The sequence below is a fragment of the Ictalurus punctatus genome, chromosome 16, assembly GCF_001660625.3.
Source record: "Ictalurus punctatus breed USDA103 chromosome 16, Coco_2.0, whole genome shotgun sequence".
NCBI lineage: Eukaryota > Metazoa > Chordata > Actinopteri > Siluriformes > Ictaluridae > Ictalurus > Ictalurus punctatus.
The window spans coordinates 24,947,068-24,963,889 of NC_030431.2; the positions used below are offsets into that span (position 1 = coordinate 24,947,068).

At 43.1% G+C, this 16,822-nt stretch overlaps 1 protein-coding gene across 2 annotated transcripts; it reads left to right on the forward strand.

Moving 5' to 3' along the window:
• Positions 1-4,119: 4,119 nt before the first annotated feature.
• Positions 4,120-16,435, forward strand: ppp2r2ab (protein phosphatase 2, regulatory subunit B, alpha b). 2 transcript variants are annotated; one of them, XM_017489894.2, is made up of 10 exons: positions 4,120-4,376; positions 7,229-7,306; positions 9,729-9,826; positions 10,577-10,736; positions 11,276-11,388; positions 11,482-11,659; positions 12,243-12,407; positions 12,554-12,723; positions 13,896-13,987; positions 15,068-16,435. In XM_017489894.2, exons 1-10 carry the CDS (start codon positions 4,145-4,147, stop codon positions 15,345-15,347), a joined length of 1,566 nt encoding a protein of 521 aa, XP_017345383.1. In that variant the 5' UTR covers positions 4,120-4,144; the 3' UTR covers positions 15,348-16,435. The 2 variants fall into 2 exon arrangements, with proteins under 2 accessions (XP_017345383.1, XP_017345384.1); XM_017489895.2 differs by having other exon boundaries at positions 4,124-4,223.
• Positions 16,436-16,822: the final 387 nt, after the last annotated feature.

Consider the following 16,822-nt stretch of genomic DNA (forward strand, 5'->3'; position numbering starts at 1 on the left):
AGAACCTCCACCTCCCTCTTATCCCTCTGTTTCTTCTCATCCCTCTCTCTCTCTCTCTCTCTCTCTCTTCTCTCTCTTTTTACTCACCTGTCCATAGAGAGAGATGTTGGATGTAGAAAGGCTGCCATCATGTGCCGACTAGAAGCTTTCCTTCCCTTTTCCTCTCCCTCGTTCTCCTTCATTTCCATTCAAACACAGAGGACGAAACGAAATTTCCCAAACCGTCACCCGGACTTTAACTCGAACCCACATTTTTATGGAAATGGCACAAACTCGATAAACCGTTTACTTAAACGTAACGCTTTGCCGATCGATTTCAGAATCGGCCTGCTCTGATCGGAGCGGCCGTCCACGTTCCCATGATGCAACACTGCCACCTGTTGGTGTCGGTTTCGATCCCAGCTCTCTTCGTGATAAAGTGCTCACATTAGGAGCTCCCGAGAGCCGTGCAGTCTAGAATGGAAACACAACCATCTGCCGCCTTATTCCTAGTTACGTTTCAGACGTGGGGAGAAAGAAAAAGAACGCTTGCGGAAATAGAAGACTCAATTTGTTTTGTGTGCACACACCGTAACCTGAGAGAGGGGAGGAAAAGAAAGAAACGAAAGAGACGATAACGCTTGCTATCAATCGTATCATGTTGTACCGCGTCTAACACATAATACCTTATAATGTCCGTCAAGTGCTCTCGGATGCTCGATCCTGATTGGTCAGAAGGCCGTTGATTCGTTTTCTATAACAGCGGCTCAGACGGGAATGCAGCCGCAAGTCACATTCTATCATTTCTGTACAGTACTAACAGTTCGTTCACAGGGACTCGTGTGGCAGATGCGCTACATAAATGGACTGAAAAATGTGTAACTATGTGTATTGTTTGAAGGAGATGTTTATTTAACGTTTACGGAAGGAGTCTCCAGTGTCAGCGCTTCGGAACGGTCAGAGGTAAAGCCGCCAGTTCGCGTTTTCCGACATCTTCGGGACAGAGGAATTTTTCTAGGCGGCTGCTCGGAAACATCTGCGAGTCTGCAATCTCTTTATGTACAGACACACCGAACAAACACTTTATTATTACGATTATTATTATTAAAACACCTGTACACCTAGTCATTCATGCAATTATCTAATCAGCCAATCGTGTTGCAGCGGTGCAAAGCATAATCCATGCCATGAAGAATTGAGAGCAAAGCAAAGGGAGGCCCTACCCAATGCTAGTATAGTGTTCCTAATAAAGTGCTCAGTGAGGAGTGTATAATGATCCTTATACCTCGTCATAAATTCATGCTTTACGAAGTGTTACTCATGACTATAAATACAGACTTACAGTACGCCGAGCATTATGAAAGGAATTTAAAAATAAAAAAAACCACTCTGCGCCGTGTTGTGTATGACTTTTTATCCGTTTATAGTTACATTTAACATCGTGGGATGTAAACTCCTCTGTCCTGACGACTCATAGCTTCATCTTGTCAGTTATCGATCAAGAAGAACTCTAGTCTCTGTGTAATGAAGAAAAAAAGACAAAAAAAGAAACAGGGCCACCAACCTCCAACCAATTAGAAAATGGACGTACTATTTCTTACCTGTCAGTCATGTTGATTGACACATAGTGCCGGAGTACCCGTGGTCAAATATCGAATCCTTGCCTCGAGAAGTGTTTCGTATAGCATTTTCCTCTAGCGTTAAGATGTTCTAGAGAGTGTAGGCGTAGCACGCAAGCGTGTCTTACAAACGGACAATTTTACAAACATCAGAAATGCTTATCTGAAATTTCACATACGGAGCAAATGGAGTTAGTTTCCTAGCATGTCCTCCTTCTGTAACAATGGGCATACTCTGTAGCTATTTTTATCTCAGGCTTTATTTTCATGTTCCAAGCACAGTGGTGTGTGTATGTGTGTGTGTGTGTGTGTGTGTGTGGTGCTGCATTTGGTGGCACGAAAGTCAGTAAGAGCTCGCTCACTTGTTCAGCTCCCAATGCTTATGTGATGACTCAGGCTCTGCTCTCGCCTATTAGCATCACCTCCACTGCTGATCCCTGGTGCAGTGTGTGTGTGTGTGTGTGTGTGTGTGTGTGTTCCTACAGAGAATTACAGCACTTTCTGATTCAGCAGCTGAGATACTGTAGGTTGGCTTTAGCTCCTACACTGAAGTCTCTGTGCTGTTTTCTTTAAATGACACAAAATGGATTTCCTGCTAAGAAAAAGACAGGAATATATACATACAGCAACATAAGACATAAGTTTCCCCCCCCTAACTTCTTATTCAGCTGGAGATGGTCACGGTACATGATCATTTACTTTTCCATTCATTCATATGCTGGATGGTTTTATTTAAATTCGGGGTACCACGTTACACTCGGCCCAATATGTAATGTAGTATTCACCCTGCAATAAAAGACAGGTGAAAAGAAACGAATCGAGGGAAGAGGTTAAACACGACATGCGCACGTTTCGGATGTGAATCGTGCGATTATTTACACGTGACTTTACTGTGCGTGGAACATGTGCTCATTGTGCTAGATTAGAATCGTTATTTTAATCACATTTCAATGACATCGATGTTAGAACGACATATAAAACCTTAACGACGTGACAGCTGGGCTCGTCAACCTTTAAAATCCCAGTTTAAACAAGTAACAACATGAAAAACATCAACATTTGAACACACACACACACACACACACTCAATGGAATGAGGGTGTTTCTTAAGACAAGTCAAATCAAGCCTTATTGTCATTCTTTCACATCACAGCCGCGTGTTGAGTAAAGAAAGGAATATACATTGAGCCTTGCATAAGTATTCACCCCCTTGCATTTTTTTTCTCCCACATTTTGTAAGTGCTACAACCTGGAACTGAAATGGACTTAATTGTGATTTTTAGTGTTGGTTTTTTGCCAAAAGTAGAGCTTTGTTCCAAGGCCACAAATATTAAATTTTGACCAAAAGAAATCAAACCAAAGAACCTTTTTTTTTTCGTCAATATTTACTTCAAATAAGATTTCGTCTTGTTTGCTACTCTTTCATAAATTCACATGGTTCTCCTATGAACAGTTTCTCCCACCTGAGCTGAGAATCTCTCCTGCGCCTTCAGAATTAACCTTGGACTCTTGGTTGCTTCCCTCAAAGCACTTAACCACAACAATTGTGATCACATAAACAGGTTTTTCTATTTAAAAAAAAAAGAAAGAAAAAGTTTATATGGGGATATGCAAGTGGCTCATGCCCAAGTAATATTGTATCATTAATAAAGTTAAGGAGATAACTTGCACCTCTGGGGTTGGGGGTTCGAATCCCATGTATGCACAGTGCTTGCATGTTCTTCCTGTGCTTCGGGGGATTCCTCCGGGTACTCCGGTTTCCTCTCCCAGTTCAACAACATGTGCTGTAGGCTGATTGGCATTTCCAAATTGTCTGTAGTGTGTGAATGTGTGTGTGATTGCGCCCTGCGATGGGTCGGCAACCCGTCCAGGGTGACCCCTGCCTTGTGCTCCGAGTCTCCTGGGATAGGCTCCAGGCTCACCGTGACCCTGTGCGGTATGGAAAATGGATGGATGAATGACCGATTGCTGTATGAACATTTCAATTTAATATTGATTATAAATGTGTTTTCAGTAAAATTAGCCCTGAAAATATTTAGCAATTACTTTGGTCATATTCCAGGAAGGGGGGGCGGTTGTTCGCAACAGCAACTTGCAGTTATATTGTTTAATTATAATGGAATATGTTATTATAATCATGTCATGAAATGGTTATAATCAACTAATGAAATTTTAAAATGAATATAGCCTATAAATGGCTTTCTACATTGCAGACTATTTCATAATGTAAAAATTCAAAATACACTCTTTTTTTTTATTTACGCTTTTTTTAAAAAAAAAAAAAGTTTTTATTTTTATTTTGTAATATTATATATATATATATATATATACCCCTGCTCTTGTTTGCAAAAAACAGGCACTCTGGATTGTATTGTATTGTTTTCAGTTAATTAAGAGTAAAAATTATTTAAAACGAGATAGATATGCGCCGATATAAAACACACACATATTGACGCACACGAAAGGCGTCATGTCAGGGAAGGTTCCCCGAAAGATGTCGGCGCGTGTTGATGGCGTCACGGCAGGGCGGGGTTGCGCCATTTTGAATGTGGATAGTGGAGTGTGGGAGGAAAAGGCTGAAGGAGGATTGTTGGACTGGTTCAGAGGGACTTCAGCTTGAGAAAGGTGGAGAGAAAATAAAGCGGCCAGAACACATCCGAGATTTATTATCTAGCACAGATTTTAATTATTTCGTTGGTGCAATAACACAAACCTCGGGAAAGTTATCAGCCGCTGAGATTCCCTCCCTCTCTCTCTCTCTCTCTCTCGCCATGGCAGGTAACTTTGCTAAGCTAACTGCTAGCCTGCATGAACGTCATGATAGCTAGTTAATGCATCGGTTCCTGTATGATTGCAGCGTGCTTAAAATCTGACCGCGTTATTAACAACTCTGTATTGCAGCGACTGTTTCCTATCATCACATGGGACTGATCCCATGAAACGGAAACAGTGCTCGTGCCTTTAGCTTAGCTTATTTTATCTTAGCATGCTAGCATCCTGCTTCTCCCTCCCGGTTCGTCAGCAACTCCGCCCAAACTTTTTTTTTTTTAATTTAATCTTGTGTGTGTTAATTAAACCATTTTATTGCATTTATTGTGTCTAGCTCTTTACGTTGAACCTCTGTACGTTGAGTACGCAAAGGGATGGGAAGGGGGCAAATTTACTTGGTTTGCTAGCGTGTTTTTCCCCCGCTCTACCTGTTTTCCGATATGATCAGACACGCGGACTTGATTGGTTAATCCCATCCCGCCTCCTGTGCTATGATTGGCTTGTTGTTATTGAAGGGCTGTTAGCGAATGGAACGTGTTAGCCAATCATATCTGAGGAGGCGGGATGTTTCGGAAAATGGGTGGGGATGAATAGCGCGGCTTTGCTAGCTCAACTTGCTGCCAGTAAAGCAGGCGCATTATTGAATGATTGACTTTTATTTCTTTATTTATGTTTAATGATCACTGTATTTTGGTGAGTTTATATTAAATATATTGTCACTTACTCATCTGGAATAGGTTTGTAGGGATTTCAACTAACTAGCTGATGAACTTTAATGAGTATTTGCAGAGTCATGTGCAGTGAGAATGTGTGGGGAGGAAATAATAATTTTTCAGCTGCAAAAAATCATTTTCAACCCATAAACCCTTCTTGAGGAATATCTGTGAAGGTGTTCGTCCTTGCGTTTCTGCACGCAGGGATGATAAAGATTGTGCTTAATAATAACAACAACAATAATAATAATAATAATAGCAATAACGTCTCATATTTAGGTTATATCCAGCACCTTCCTCAGGTTCAAGGTCACTTATTTCCTGATTTCTAAAGTTGATTCATTCAGGACCGGAGCAACCAATGCACACACAATTTCCATCATAATCGTTCAGGAGAAAATCTGCTCACTGTAACTCTGTGTGCAAAAGTTTGCACCCCCCATGTTTACTGAATTGGGATTGAAGGGGGACCGCTGGATCCAAAAGCTCCTCAAATAAACTCTACACCCAGTCCAAAACATATTTAAGCTTTTATTTATTTATTATTATTATTTAAATGAACATATTTATATTTACGCACCCCACTCACAAACTCATTCAAGCTTAAGTTTTTAAAAGTTAATTATCTGGCGCGATTCACTATTCATTTATTTCTTTATTTTCTTCTTCAAATTAGACCCACATAATTAAGACCCGAGCACCCCGATGTGGCCGGTGACTTAAATATTTAACGTGCCTGAAATATGTACGTATATAACTGTGTACGTGACCAATAAAATCTCGAACCGTGGTTTCATTTCACCTGGGAAGGGTGCGCAAACTTTTGCACTCGACTGTATAGGCGTGTGGGAATCGCTACCGACCTTAAGTTTTGTTTTGTTTATGATTTATTCTGCCCTGATTGTGATTATTGAAATGTTTCTCTTCATGCATCTTGATTTTTTCATTTTTTATTTTTTTTAATTCCTCCTATTATTATTATTATTATTATTATTATTATGGTTATGATGCAGTTGTCTATAGGATGCCTTTGCGATCCACCGTAACCGTACGTTTAATTAAAAATGTTCCTTTACGTGAATAAAACCTAATCGTTAAGGTTTGTAATAAAATCATCATGTTTCTTCCTTGTGATTTTCTTTACTTTGGAAAGTGAAGCGGTCTTGTAATATTTCCACTATAGCATTCCTATTGTTGTTTTATTTCAATTTAATTTGCATATATTTGCTTATACGCGGAACGCGTTCAGGAAGGAATAACGGCTCAGCCGTCTTTATATCCCTATGGCTGGTCAAGTTTTGATGAATGTCTGTTTAAAAATGTCACAAGAGATCAGATCGTGCAGATGTTATTCTGTTCTAGTGAATATCCGTTATAATATTCCTTTTTTAAACAGTTTAATTAAAAATAACGACACAGTCTGCGTGCGGAAATCTCAGAGACGCTTTTTGTACGCGATTAAGTTCGTAAAGCGGAGTCTAAAGTGATATAAATCGGATGAGACGTGCTACTGGTCAGTTGGCGCACCTTCGTACTGGCGTGACGAGCCAATCGTCGTGATTTTATTTTTTTTTCTTTTCTCACACACGAGTAAAACGACGCTTTGGATCGATGCTCAGTCATCACGGTGAACCGGTTTATTGTGTAATCTGACGTTCGGTTTTGATGACTAACCCATCCTGTTTCTTCTCTTTAACTCGTGCTTTTTTTTTTTAACGCTTCTATTTCTGTAATGAAGCGTCTTTACTCATTTTTCTAAACACACTTGAACGCCACTCTCCTCGTCCTCGTCTGCGTCGCTTCCCTCCAGGCGGCTTTTAATAGCGCAGCCGCACATCCTGCTTTTCCACTGCGTCTTATGTCCGTGACTTTACATTTTCCTAGGACAGTCCTATGAGCTGTAAGTGTGTCGCTCAGCCAGGGCGTGCTTCTCGTCGTGACACGATTGGCCGCGAGGCGAGGCGAAGGCGTTCCTAATAAAGTGGACGCAGATTGTATGCGAGCTGGTGTATCTGTTTTACGCCGAGGTGTCAGGATGTTAGAACGAACCCCTCCACACGTCCGTGGGGTTTGATCTGTTCTCTGCGATCAGATCGGAGCGTTTGTGGTTGTGGGCGGAGTTTAAGCCGTGCGTTTTGTTCGCCGCAGGTGCCGGAGGCGGGGGCAACGACGTGCAGTGGTGCTTCTCGCAGGTCAAAGGAGCAATCGATGATGACGTAGCCGAAGGTAAGTGCTTGCTTTCTTTTTTAACCTTTAAATGTGTAGAAGTAATTATTATTATTTTTATTTTTTTTAAAAGAAAGTAAATTTCAGCACGATGTTTACAGTTTTTTCGTAAAGTTGTGCGTAAACACCGCACTAACATTTTTCACAGGATTAAACGACAGTTTCGCAGATTTTTCTTCTTACACGCGCGCGCACGTCGATCAGACGTAAAATGCGAATCCCGACACGGCTCATTTGCATTTTGTGACGCCCACAAAACTCCATATAAGGTATAAGAGCACCGACAGCTAGGAGCAAGAAATGAGCAATCGGAGTAAAGACGGAAAATCAGAAGTCAGGGTTATTTTCACTCCCTTCTGTGCCGTTAAAAAGACTTCATAATCTGTAAACGTATTAATAATAAACAAGCGCTACATCTCCCGTCAGCTGAGGCGTTTGTTTACGGCGTTTTCATCCGGTGACGTTTCTGTAATGATCCGTTTTATTTGTCTTCGTTTATAGGTTTGTTTTGGCTCGCTTTCGTTCTGTCTTTTTACTTTTTCTATTCTTTAATAACGAAATGTTCTCGGTGGTACTCTCCTATAGTATACGTCGCTCTGGATAAGTGGCTCCTACCATGCCTGGTATTCGATGCACAATGTTCGCTCTGCACTAATAAGGAAGTGTGTGTATTCTGTTCAGCTTACAGAACGCTGGAATCTGATTGTGAAAGAAGGAAGACGTGAATCCTGCCTCGTCATGTTCCCACATAACTTTAACTCCAACCACAACGACTTCATTTTATTTATTTATTTATTTTTAAAGCGATCCGAAGGATACAAATAGATCGTGACGAGCGAGTGCGTTTTTTTCCTCGTCGTGTGGGACGGAGACCGAGAGGTTGTTAAATAACAACCACGGCACACCTTAGACGTTATTCCATGCGGGGGCACAAACTTTCGAATCATCGCCTCTATTCCCGGCTGCATGGAAACTTTTATCCTCTTGCACCAGAAGGATTTTTGTTGGTCTACGTCGTCGCAGGAGTCGGAAATGATCGGTCGCGGGTTAGAACGAGGCGCCGATCAAACCGAGGCCCCGCCCACTTCACTCCGAAATACGGCATAGACACGTTCCGATGCGTGTGTGTGTGTGGTTTTTTTTTTTTTTTTTTTCTTCTTCTTCTTCTTCTCCTTTTTGTCCGATTTAAATCAAATCCCTTTAAACCGCGCCTTGTATCCGGATTGTATTCCGGTAAAACTTTTAAACAAATGTGTTGTTTTGCATATTCATGTCATATGCAAACGAGCTCATTACACTTCTCTAACGCTGCTCGTTTCACACCGATGCATCACCTCCGCTCTTTAAAAAAAAATAACCTGAAGCGCTAACCAAACAACTCGTTCCTTCCGGTTTGCGTTGACGGTTTAAAGCGTGTGTTCGTTTTCATTTCCGACTCGAACGCTTCGAAGCAGGAGGGTCCGAGCCGGTTAGAAAACATTCCCAGTCGTCCGAAACGCAGCGTTTTAGGCTCCGTACAATCAGCTGTTCGTGACGTCCTCCGTCTTGCGTAACTCTCACTAACGGCACCGACGCCGCCCGACACGCTCGGACTCGTCGCCGGGATCCGTGGTCTTTCACGCGGACGCCCTCGAAATCTCCCAGGATTCTTCAGTGAACTGTACCGAGTGTCTGAAAAGCCAGGAACTAATAGATAAACGGCGTATACTTCGTTCTGTATCCGTGTATGTATTTACAGCATGGAATTTTTAAAAAAAGATGGTTTATTTATTTATTTATTTAAGCTTTCGAGAAGCTTGCTCTCAGTTTCACGGTCCTTCATTTCATTCTGCAGACCAAAGCCAACTCCCCCGTCCCCCCATCCCCCCGTCCCTGCACCCCTTTGGTTCGTCCCATGGGTATTATTCCTGCTTTGAAAAGATGGACGTCCTTTTGTACTATATGAACTAACTCTCTCGCTCTCTCGCACACACTTAAAGAGAGGCCTCAGGGAGCCCGAGCTCACACAAAAGCCTCCTTCTTCTCTCTCTCTCTCTCTCTCTCTCTCTCTCTCTCTCTCTCTCTCTCTCTTGCACGCACGCTCGTTTTGTCGTTGTGCAGCAGCGAACAGCCGAGGGTTAAAGCGTGAATCAGTCTCAGGCGAGCGAGACTCAGACGGCCACGCACCTATTTTAGAGCAGCGTGGGAGTGTGTTCGCCGTGTGCTGATATTCATCTCTCATTCCACCGTAACTGCTGGTTTACCGCCGGCGTGTCGGTCGTCTGGTTTTAACAGCAGCGACGTGTCTTCAAAATGTGTGCATGATAACACGCTGTGCTTTTAAAATGTTCACGATGACATAATGTGCGTCAACATCCTGCTGTATAGTGTACCCGGTTATTGAGTGTGTGTGTGTGTGTGTGTGTGTGTGTGTTTCCGACAGCTGATATCATCTCTACCGTGGAGTTCAACCACTCAGGGGAGCTGTTAGCCACCGGAGACAAAGGCGGACGCGTCGTCATCTTCCAGCAAGACACTGAGGTATCAGCACACGTTTCCCATCATGCATCGCTCCACACTGCATATTCGCCATTCGATTAGTCACGCGTTTTAACATCGGCGAACACCGGTACGAGTTCTCTCTCAGAAATACGCCCAAAGCTCCGAAGCGATTGATAGTTGCCTAGGTGATTTGAACTTTTTGTGATTATAACTATCTTTTGAAGGCGCATGCAAATTTTTCAGAATCATGGGCCGAGACGCATCACGTGACGCCGTCACGCCGCTCGTTCAACCGAAACCGTCTTCGAGTCGCGTGCGAGTACAGCCGAAAGGTCTCATTTACCAACAAACGTCGCTGCGATAGAGCGCGCAAAACAATTTCGCGCAGTTGCGATTCTGCAAAAAAAAAAAATCTAGCCTTTTTTTTTTTTTTGCCTGCAACACACACACAAAAAAGTCCCCGAGATCGAAGCTGTTTTGTGATGATTGTTGACATTACAATGTATTAGGACAGATATAGTTATAATAACAGGGGAAAATAAACATTAATATGCAACGCATGCAGCCTACAAGACCGGCAGATGGAGACGTGGCGTGTCCTTGATGAACAAGCGGTTCGATAGTGACGCGAACAGTAACGCGTTTTCATCCGTAGAGGGTCTCGGAGGAAACGGTGCGAATTATAATGCGTAAGAAGAATGATTTGTGAGCTATATTTTGTCCTGCATCTAACAAAATCGGTCTCTGTCCTTTATTTTTTATTATTATTATTATTATTTAACGCTCCAGAACAAGGCACAGTGCCGCAGCGACTACAACGTTTACAGCACGTTCCAGAGCCACGAGCCCGAGTTCGACTACCTGAAGAGTCTGGAGATCGAGGAGAAGATCAACAAGATCCGCTGGCTGCCACAGAAAAACGCCGCACAGTTCCTGTTGTCCACGAACGGTGAGTGTTTCCGAGGCAGGATGCAGCGAAAGCACGCGAAACCTCACACACTTACAGGTAGAAGCTCACGTTTCACGCGTTACTGAAGCGAGCGCGCTTTATATCCGCAGGAGAGGCTGCGTGTCCGAGATCGATGATCTCGCACCCGGGTATTGACCGACTGTTTACTTTGGCCTGGTTAATCGCAGATGTTTTTCTCAGTAAAGACGTGCGTAAAACATGAGCAGAGTAACGTCCCGCCGTCTGTACAACGTTAAAATCGCATTTGTTCAGATCATTATAATAAGGCCCGGGAGCGTCTGCGCGACGTGATATCGAACCGCTTCCAGTTGAACTCTAGTAGGAAAATGATTCGACTCTGAATCGACTCGGTTACGGAAAACCCAACAGGCAAACGAATCAAAAGAATCAACACGGAAATATATAGAGATATATAAAACAGAAAATGGAAGATATCTGAATGTGGAGCTCATCCGTTATAGTCCACCTTTAAGTCTCATAAAGCGCTTCATTCCTGTTGTTTTGTTTTTGATCGACAGATAAAACTATAAAGTTGTGGAAGATAAGTGAACGCGATAAGAGACCAGAGGGTTACAATCTGAAAGAGGAGGATGGCCGCTGCAGAGATTCGACCACCATTACTACTCTACGGGTACGTACGCACACGCACACGCACACGTGTACGCGCGCTCATATCCCTCCCGAGTCTTACCTGAGTCTTACCGTGCTCTGTGTGGTGCGTCAGGTACCCGTGTTCAGGCCCATGGACCTGATGGTGGAGGCGAGCCCTCGGCGTGTGTTCGCGAACGCTCACACTTACCACATCAACTCCATCTCAGTAAACAGCGACAACGAGACGTACCTGTCCGCCGACGACCTGCGCATCAACCTGTGGCACCTGGAGATCACCGACCGCAGCTTCAGTATCCTGCACAGGGCAAAGGTCAGGCTCGGGCAGAGGGTGCGCGCACGCGCGCGTGTTTAAGTAAGTTAAAGTAAATTTCTCTCAAGCACAAGAGTTGAAGTGACGAATGATTGCTGCACAAGTGTTGCACATTCAAAAATAAATGAGTAAATGTTTTTTTTTTTTTTTTTTTTTTTTTTAATAAATAAAAATCCCTGAAAATTCCAAAAGACTACATGAATTTACAGATTTACAAAGATACCTGTTTGACTTTGTATTTGAATATCGGGTACACATATGATAGTTTTAATTCTTTAAACAAAAAAACACAACAATTCAAAATGGTGTCTAAATCCTCTCTCTACAATCTTATTTGAGATGATCAGATTTTAAAATTAGATCAATCTTAATAAATAAATAAGATACATGGATAATAAATGAGATAATAGATCGACGTATTTAGCTAAAAGCTATATTGGCTCAGATTTGAGTAAACTCAGATTTGAGAGTGCACACGTGAGAGAGAGGTTGTGAGAGAGAGAGAGAGAGAGAGAGTGCACTCTGTCTCAGAGCGCTGCACGTACTCCTTAACTCGCCGTCAGACATCGTGGACATCAAGCCGGCCAACATGGAGGAGCTGACGGAGGTGATCACGGCGGCCGAGTTCCACCCGCACCAGTGCAACACCTTCGTCTACAGCAGCAGCAAAGGCACCATCCGCATGTGCGACATGCGCGCCTCCGCCCTCTGCGACAAACACTCCAAACGTGAGTCTCACCGCCGCGCCGAAGGCGGGATTACTCACACGGTCTTACGTTTAATACCGTGGAACGTACGATGGAGTTAATATAACCTGATTGCTTAAATGTTTTTCATTAAAAGCGATTGTGTGTGTGTGTGTGTGTGGGGACAGTGTTCGAGGAGCCAGAAGACCCCAGCAACCGCTCTTTCTTCTCAGAAATCATCTCTTCCATCTCGGACGTTAAGTTCAGCCACAGCGGCCGCTACATGATGACCCGAGATTATCTGTCCATCAAGATCTGGGACCTGAACATGGAGAGCCGGCCAGTGGAGACGTATCAGGTGGGGCCGTGTAGGGTGTTTTACTGGAGGTTGGTTGGTTGGTTGGGTGGTTGAACTTATTCATGTCCGTTGTTGTATTAGATAATTGAGGGCGCGCAGTGTAAAGTGTAAATCCAAACGAAATAGCACGTGATTTCGCCTACAGTACGTGCTCCCCCTTTTCTCCCTAATTCCCACCTGTCAGCTCTCCCACATCACACGACGGCTAGAGTTAAAAGCGCTGGTGTCACTGTGATTGACAGGAGACGGGAGATTGTACCTCAACAGGTTCGGTAGCTTCATAATCCTCGTTAAGCAACCTTTTCGATTCGAGCTATGACGAAGCAGCTGCTGTCAGGGCCATGTTAGAATTTCACCCATGTTCATTTAACCGAAGCACATCGGAGAAAGAGAAAGGCTTTAATGAGCTAATGTGCAGTGGGAGGAAGTAAAACTTTTGAATGGAAAAAAAAAACAACTTAATTTTTTGTTGAAAAAACTGTTCTTTGTCATCATGGAGTAAATCAAATGACTAAAATGTCCATAATTAAAAAAAATTATATTAAATAATAATAATAATAAATGTGTTAATTTCAGCACACTATGAATTATAATATTTATCCTATTGTAATGTTCTTAATGCTTCAACAGGGTGATTATGCAGCATGTAAACCACTAGAGGGCGATGTCACGGCACATTTGATATTACAGGGTGTCCCAAAAGTCTCATTCATATCTATCTATCTATATATATATATATATATATATATATATATATATATATATATATATATATATATATATATATATGATTGAGACTTTCGGGACGTGTGTGTATACACTACCGGTAAAAGTTTGTGGACACTCGACCTCGCGGTCGCAGGACAGTACCGGACACATTTGGAAAGTTGTTACGGTTGGTCCGACGAGTCCCTCGATTTGTCGCTATAAAAGGCAGGCTAAGCTCCGCCTTATACAGAGAGAGAGGGAACGTGGGCTTTTTTCATCTATGCACATTCTATTTGAAAAGCATTGAAGTACACCGAGGACCCAAATGATGCCCTGTTTTTTTTATTTTATTTATTATTATTTCTTAAACAATTTGCGCCCCCCTTCCGATCTAACCCTAACTCCAAGGTTGAGAACCACTGCGCTAGCCGACTCTGACCTCACAACCCTTCTGGTCTCCACAGGTTCACGAATACCTCAGGAGTAAGCTGTGCTCGCTCTATGAAAACGACTGCATCTTCGACAAGTTCGAGTGCTGCTGGAGCGGGAACGACAGGTGAGGAGGAGATCGGAACGGAGATCCGTTATGTTTACGCGTTACGTTCGCGTCCAGCGACCGAGCAGATGAGAAGATCATTTAGCCAAATTGTTAGTTATTTCTTCTATATATATATTTCTACCTGACATGTTTTCTCCAGGTAAAAAAAAAAAAAGGCAAATCACAGGTTTCTATGGTAACGGCTCACTCGCAGGGACTCGTGCAGCGCGAGTCGACGGCGCGAGGGTGGGGTCCTCTTATCGACACGAGCCGCTCTTATCACACGCTGCAGGTTTAGAGGACTCGACGCATCACTGACTGTTGCACTGGATATTCAGTCAGATTTGCTCATTTGCTCAACGCCTGTTCTATATTTTTCCTTACACACACGCACACTCTCGCTCAGTCACTCACTCACTCTGCTGGTGCTCACTAAATACACACACAGCTGGTAATGTTTACACACAACACACATACACAGCTGGCAGCATTTACACACACAGCTTTTACACACAGCTGGTAATGTTTTACACACACACAGCTGGCAAAGTTTACACATAAGTAGTGATGACTACACACACAGCTGGAAATGTTACATACGTAACTAGTGATGAGAACACAGCTGGTCGGAGAACGGGGGAAGTTTGAAACACCTTCACACACACAGACAAAGAGATAGAAATGTTCACACACGCACAGAGTGCTCGAAAAGCCCACACACACACACACACACACATTCTTTCTCTGACTCACTTACAAACACACACACACCCCCTGAAAATACCTGCAAATACAAACAGAGACCTTAAAAATGTCAGCATGGCCATGCGTACACGTACACACACACACACACACACACACAGCTCAAACTGTATTCTAGATACACAGAGAACTTGGAACATCTACACACGCACGCGCGTTTTTTGTATGCGGCATTACGTCTCATTAAAACTTTTGTACACTATGTTCATGTTGTTGCTTGGTGACAAACTAGCTGCATAATCGGTGTTTATTTATTTATTTATTTATTTATTTACTTACTTACTTACTGTTATTTATTTATTTTCTCTCTCTCTCGCTCTCCCTCCCCCCACTCAGCGTGGTGATGACGGGCTCATACAACAACTTCTTCCGCATGCTGGAGCGCACGCAGCGGCGAGACGTCACCCTGGAGGCGTGCCGTGAGAGCTGTAAGCCCCGGCAGGTGCTGAAGCCGCGGCGCGTGTGCGCTGGCGGGAAGAGGAAGAAGGACGAGATCAGCGTGGACAGCCTGGACTTCAACAAGAAGATCCTGCACACGGCCTGGCACCCGCACGCCAACATCATCGCCGTGGCGACCACCAACAACCTCTACATCTTCCAGGAGAAGGGCAACTAGGAGCGAACGACCAACCTCACACACCTCCCACACCTCCGTCTGCGTACGTGCGTGCGAGTGTGTGACTGTGTGTGTGTGTGTGTGTGTGTGTGTGTGTGTGTGTGTGTGTGTGCGTGCACGTACGTGGAGAAAAAGTTAAAGAGGAACTAGAGAAAATAGTTTTTGTGACAACCATCACCACTACTGTCGTCATCTTTATCATCACGAACAGGACGGGGCGGGGCAAACTGCCGCCATGACGCTGTACCGAGACAGCCGTGACACACGCCGTCCACTCTGTGTACCCACAATCCTCTCCTCTTACCCATCAGGCCTGGCTACAGGGCCACGTTGGCCACAGGTTCTGAAATGTCAGTCATTTTGTCATTGTCTTTTTTTTTGTACTTGTCGAAACCTTCGAACTAGGAATGTGCCGATAATCAATTACGCAATACATCGCAATATTTGCATATATTAATATTCTTAACGTGTACTTTTCAAACACAAACGAGAAAGTCCATAATTCCGTGCAGCGGACGAGGATTCCGGCCGCCTCCGCAATACGATACTGTATTGCGATATAAATATTTAATATCAAGCACATACCTAATTCGAATGAGTCCCTGTATTCTTTACACCTCAGCTCTTTTTGGTGCCATTAAAGTTTTTTTTTTTTCTTTTTTAATCTTCTCAGTGAAATTGCCAAGTTGTTTAGGTTGTTTTAATTCTGTTTAAAGAATTTTGTCTTTCTTTTGCTCAATAAATTCTCCTCTATACTGTACTCAAACCACATGGTTCCATTCAGCCATTCATTCCCAAAATACCCACAGTACTTTTTAATATGCATTCACACGTACATACTCGCACGTAAAGAACAAAGAAGGCCGGTCGCGGTGCAGACGAGCCCGTGGCAGTATTGTAGTCGTGTGATTTGTTTGCCACCGTTTGTTTGACCTCGACATGCTCCAACAGACTGATGAACTCTTGTTTGAAATTTTTTTTTTTCCTTTCTGTTCCCACCTCTCTGTCTGTCTCTCGTTGCAAGCTGAGAAAGATTATAGAGATTATGACAATGGAAATAATGGTATTTATAAACTGAACAAACATTACATTCAGAGTCGTGTCTCTTTTTTTCCCACCGTATTTTTATTTTAACTTTTTTTTTTTTTTTTAAACGATTTTTGACCCATTGCTGCAGCGATACGTTACCTGAAAACGACACTTTTCTGCTTTTTCAGATAAAGTCGACCAAACGAATAAAACTTGCCTGGCAGTAAAGGGAAAAAAAAAAAAACTAAAAACAATTAACCGAAGGGGAAAGGTCTATCAGTTTAGCACAAAATTCACACCTCAAATCCTTCTCCGCTCCTGACAAACCACTTTTCGTTTTCATGACGCTCCTTCTGAACCTAGCCTTTTTTGGCCTCGTCTCTGGGGAATTATGCTGTAAGCATTTTCTTCAGCTGGAAAAACTAGAGCGAAAAGGTGCAGTCCGT

Coding starts and splice junctions, on each gene's coding strand:
- ppp2r2ab (XM_017489894.2), top strand. CDS start 4,145: ATGTGGATAGTGGAGTGTGGGAGGAAAAGGCTGAAGGAGGATTGTTGG. Junction 11,660..12,242: donor GATCACCGACCGCAGCTTCA/GTATCCTGCACA, acceptor ACTCGCCGTCAG/ACATCGTGGACATCAAGCCG. Junction 13,988..15,067: donor TGCTGGAGCGGGAACGACAG/GTGAGGAGGAGA, acceptor CCCCCCACTCAG/CGTGGTGATGACGGGCTCAT.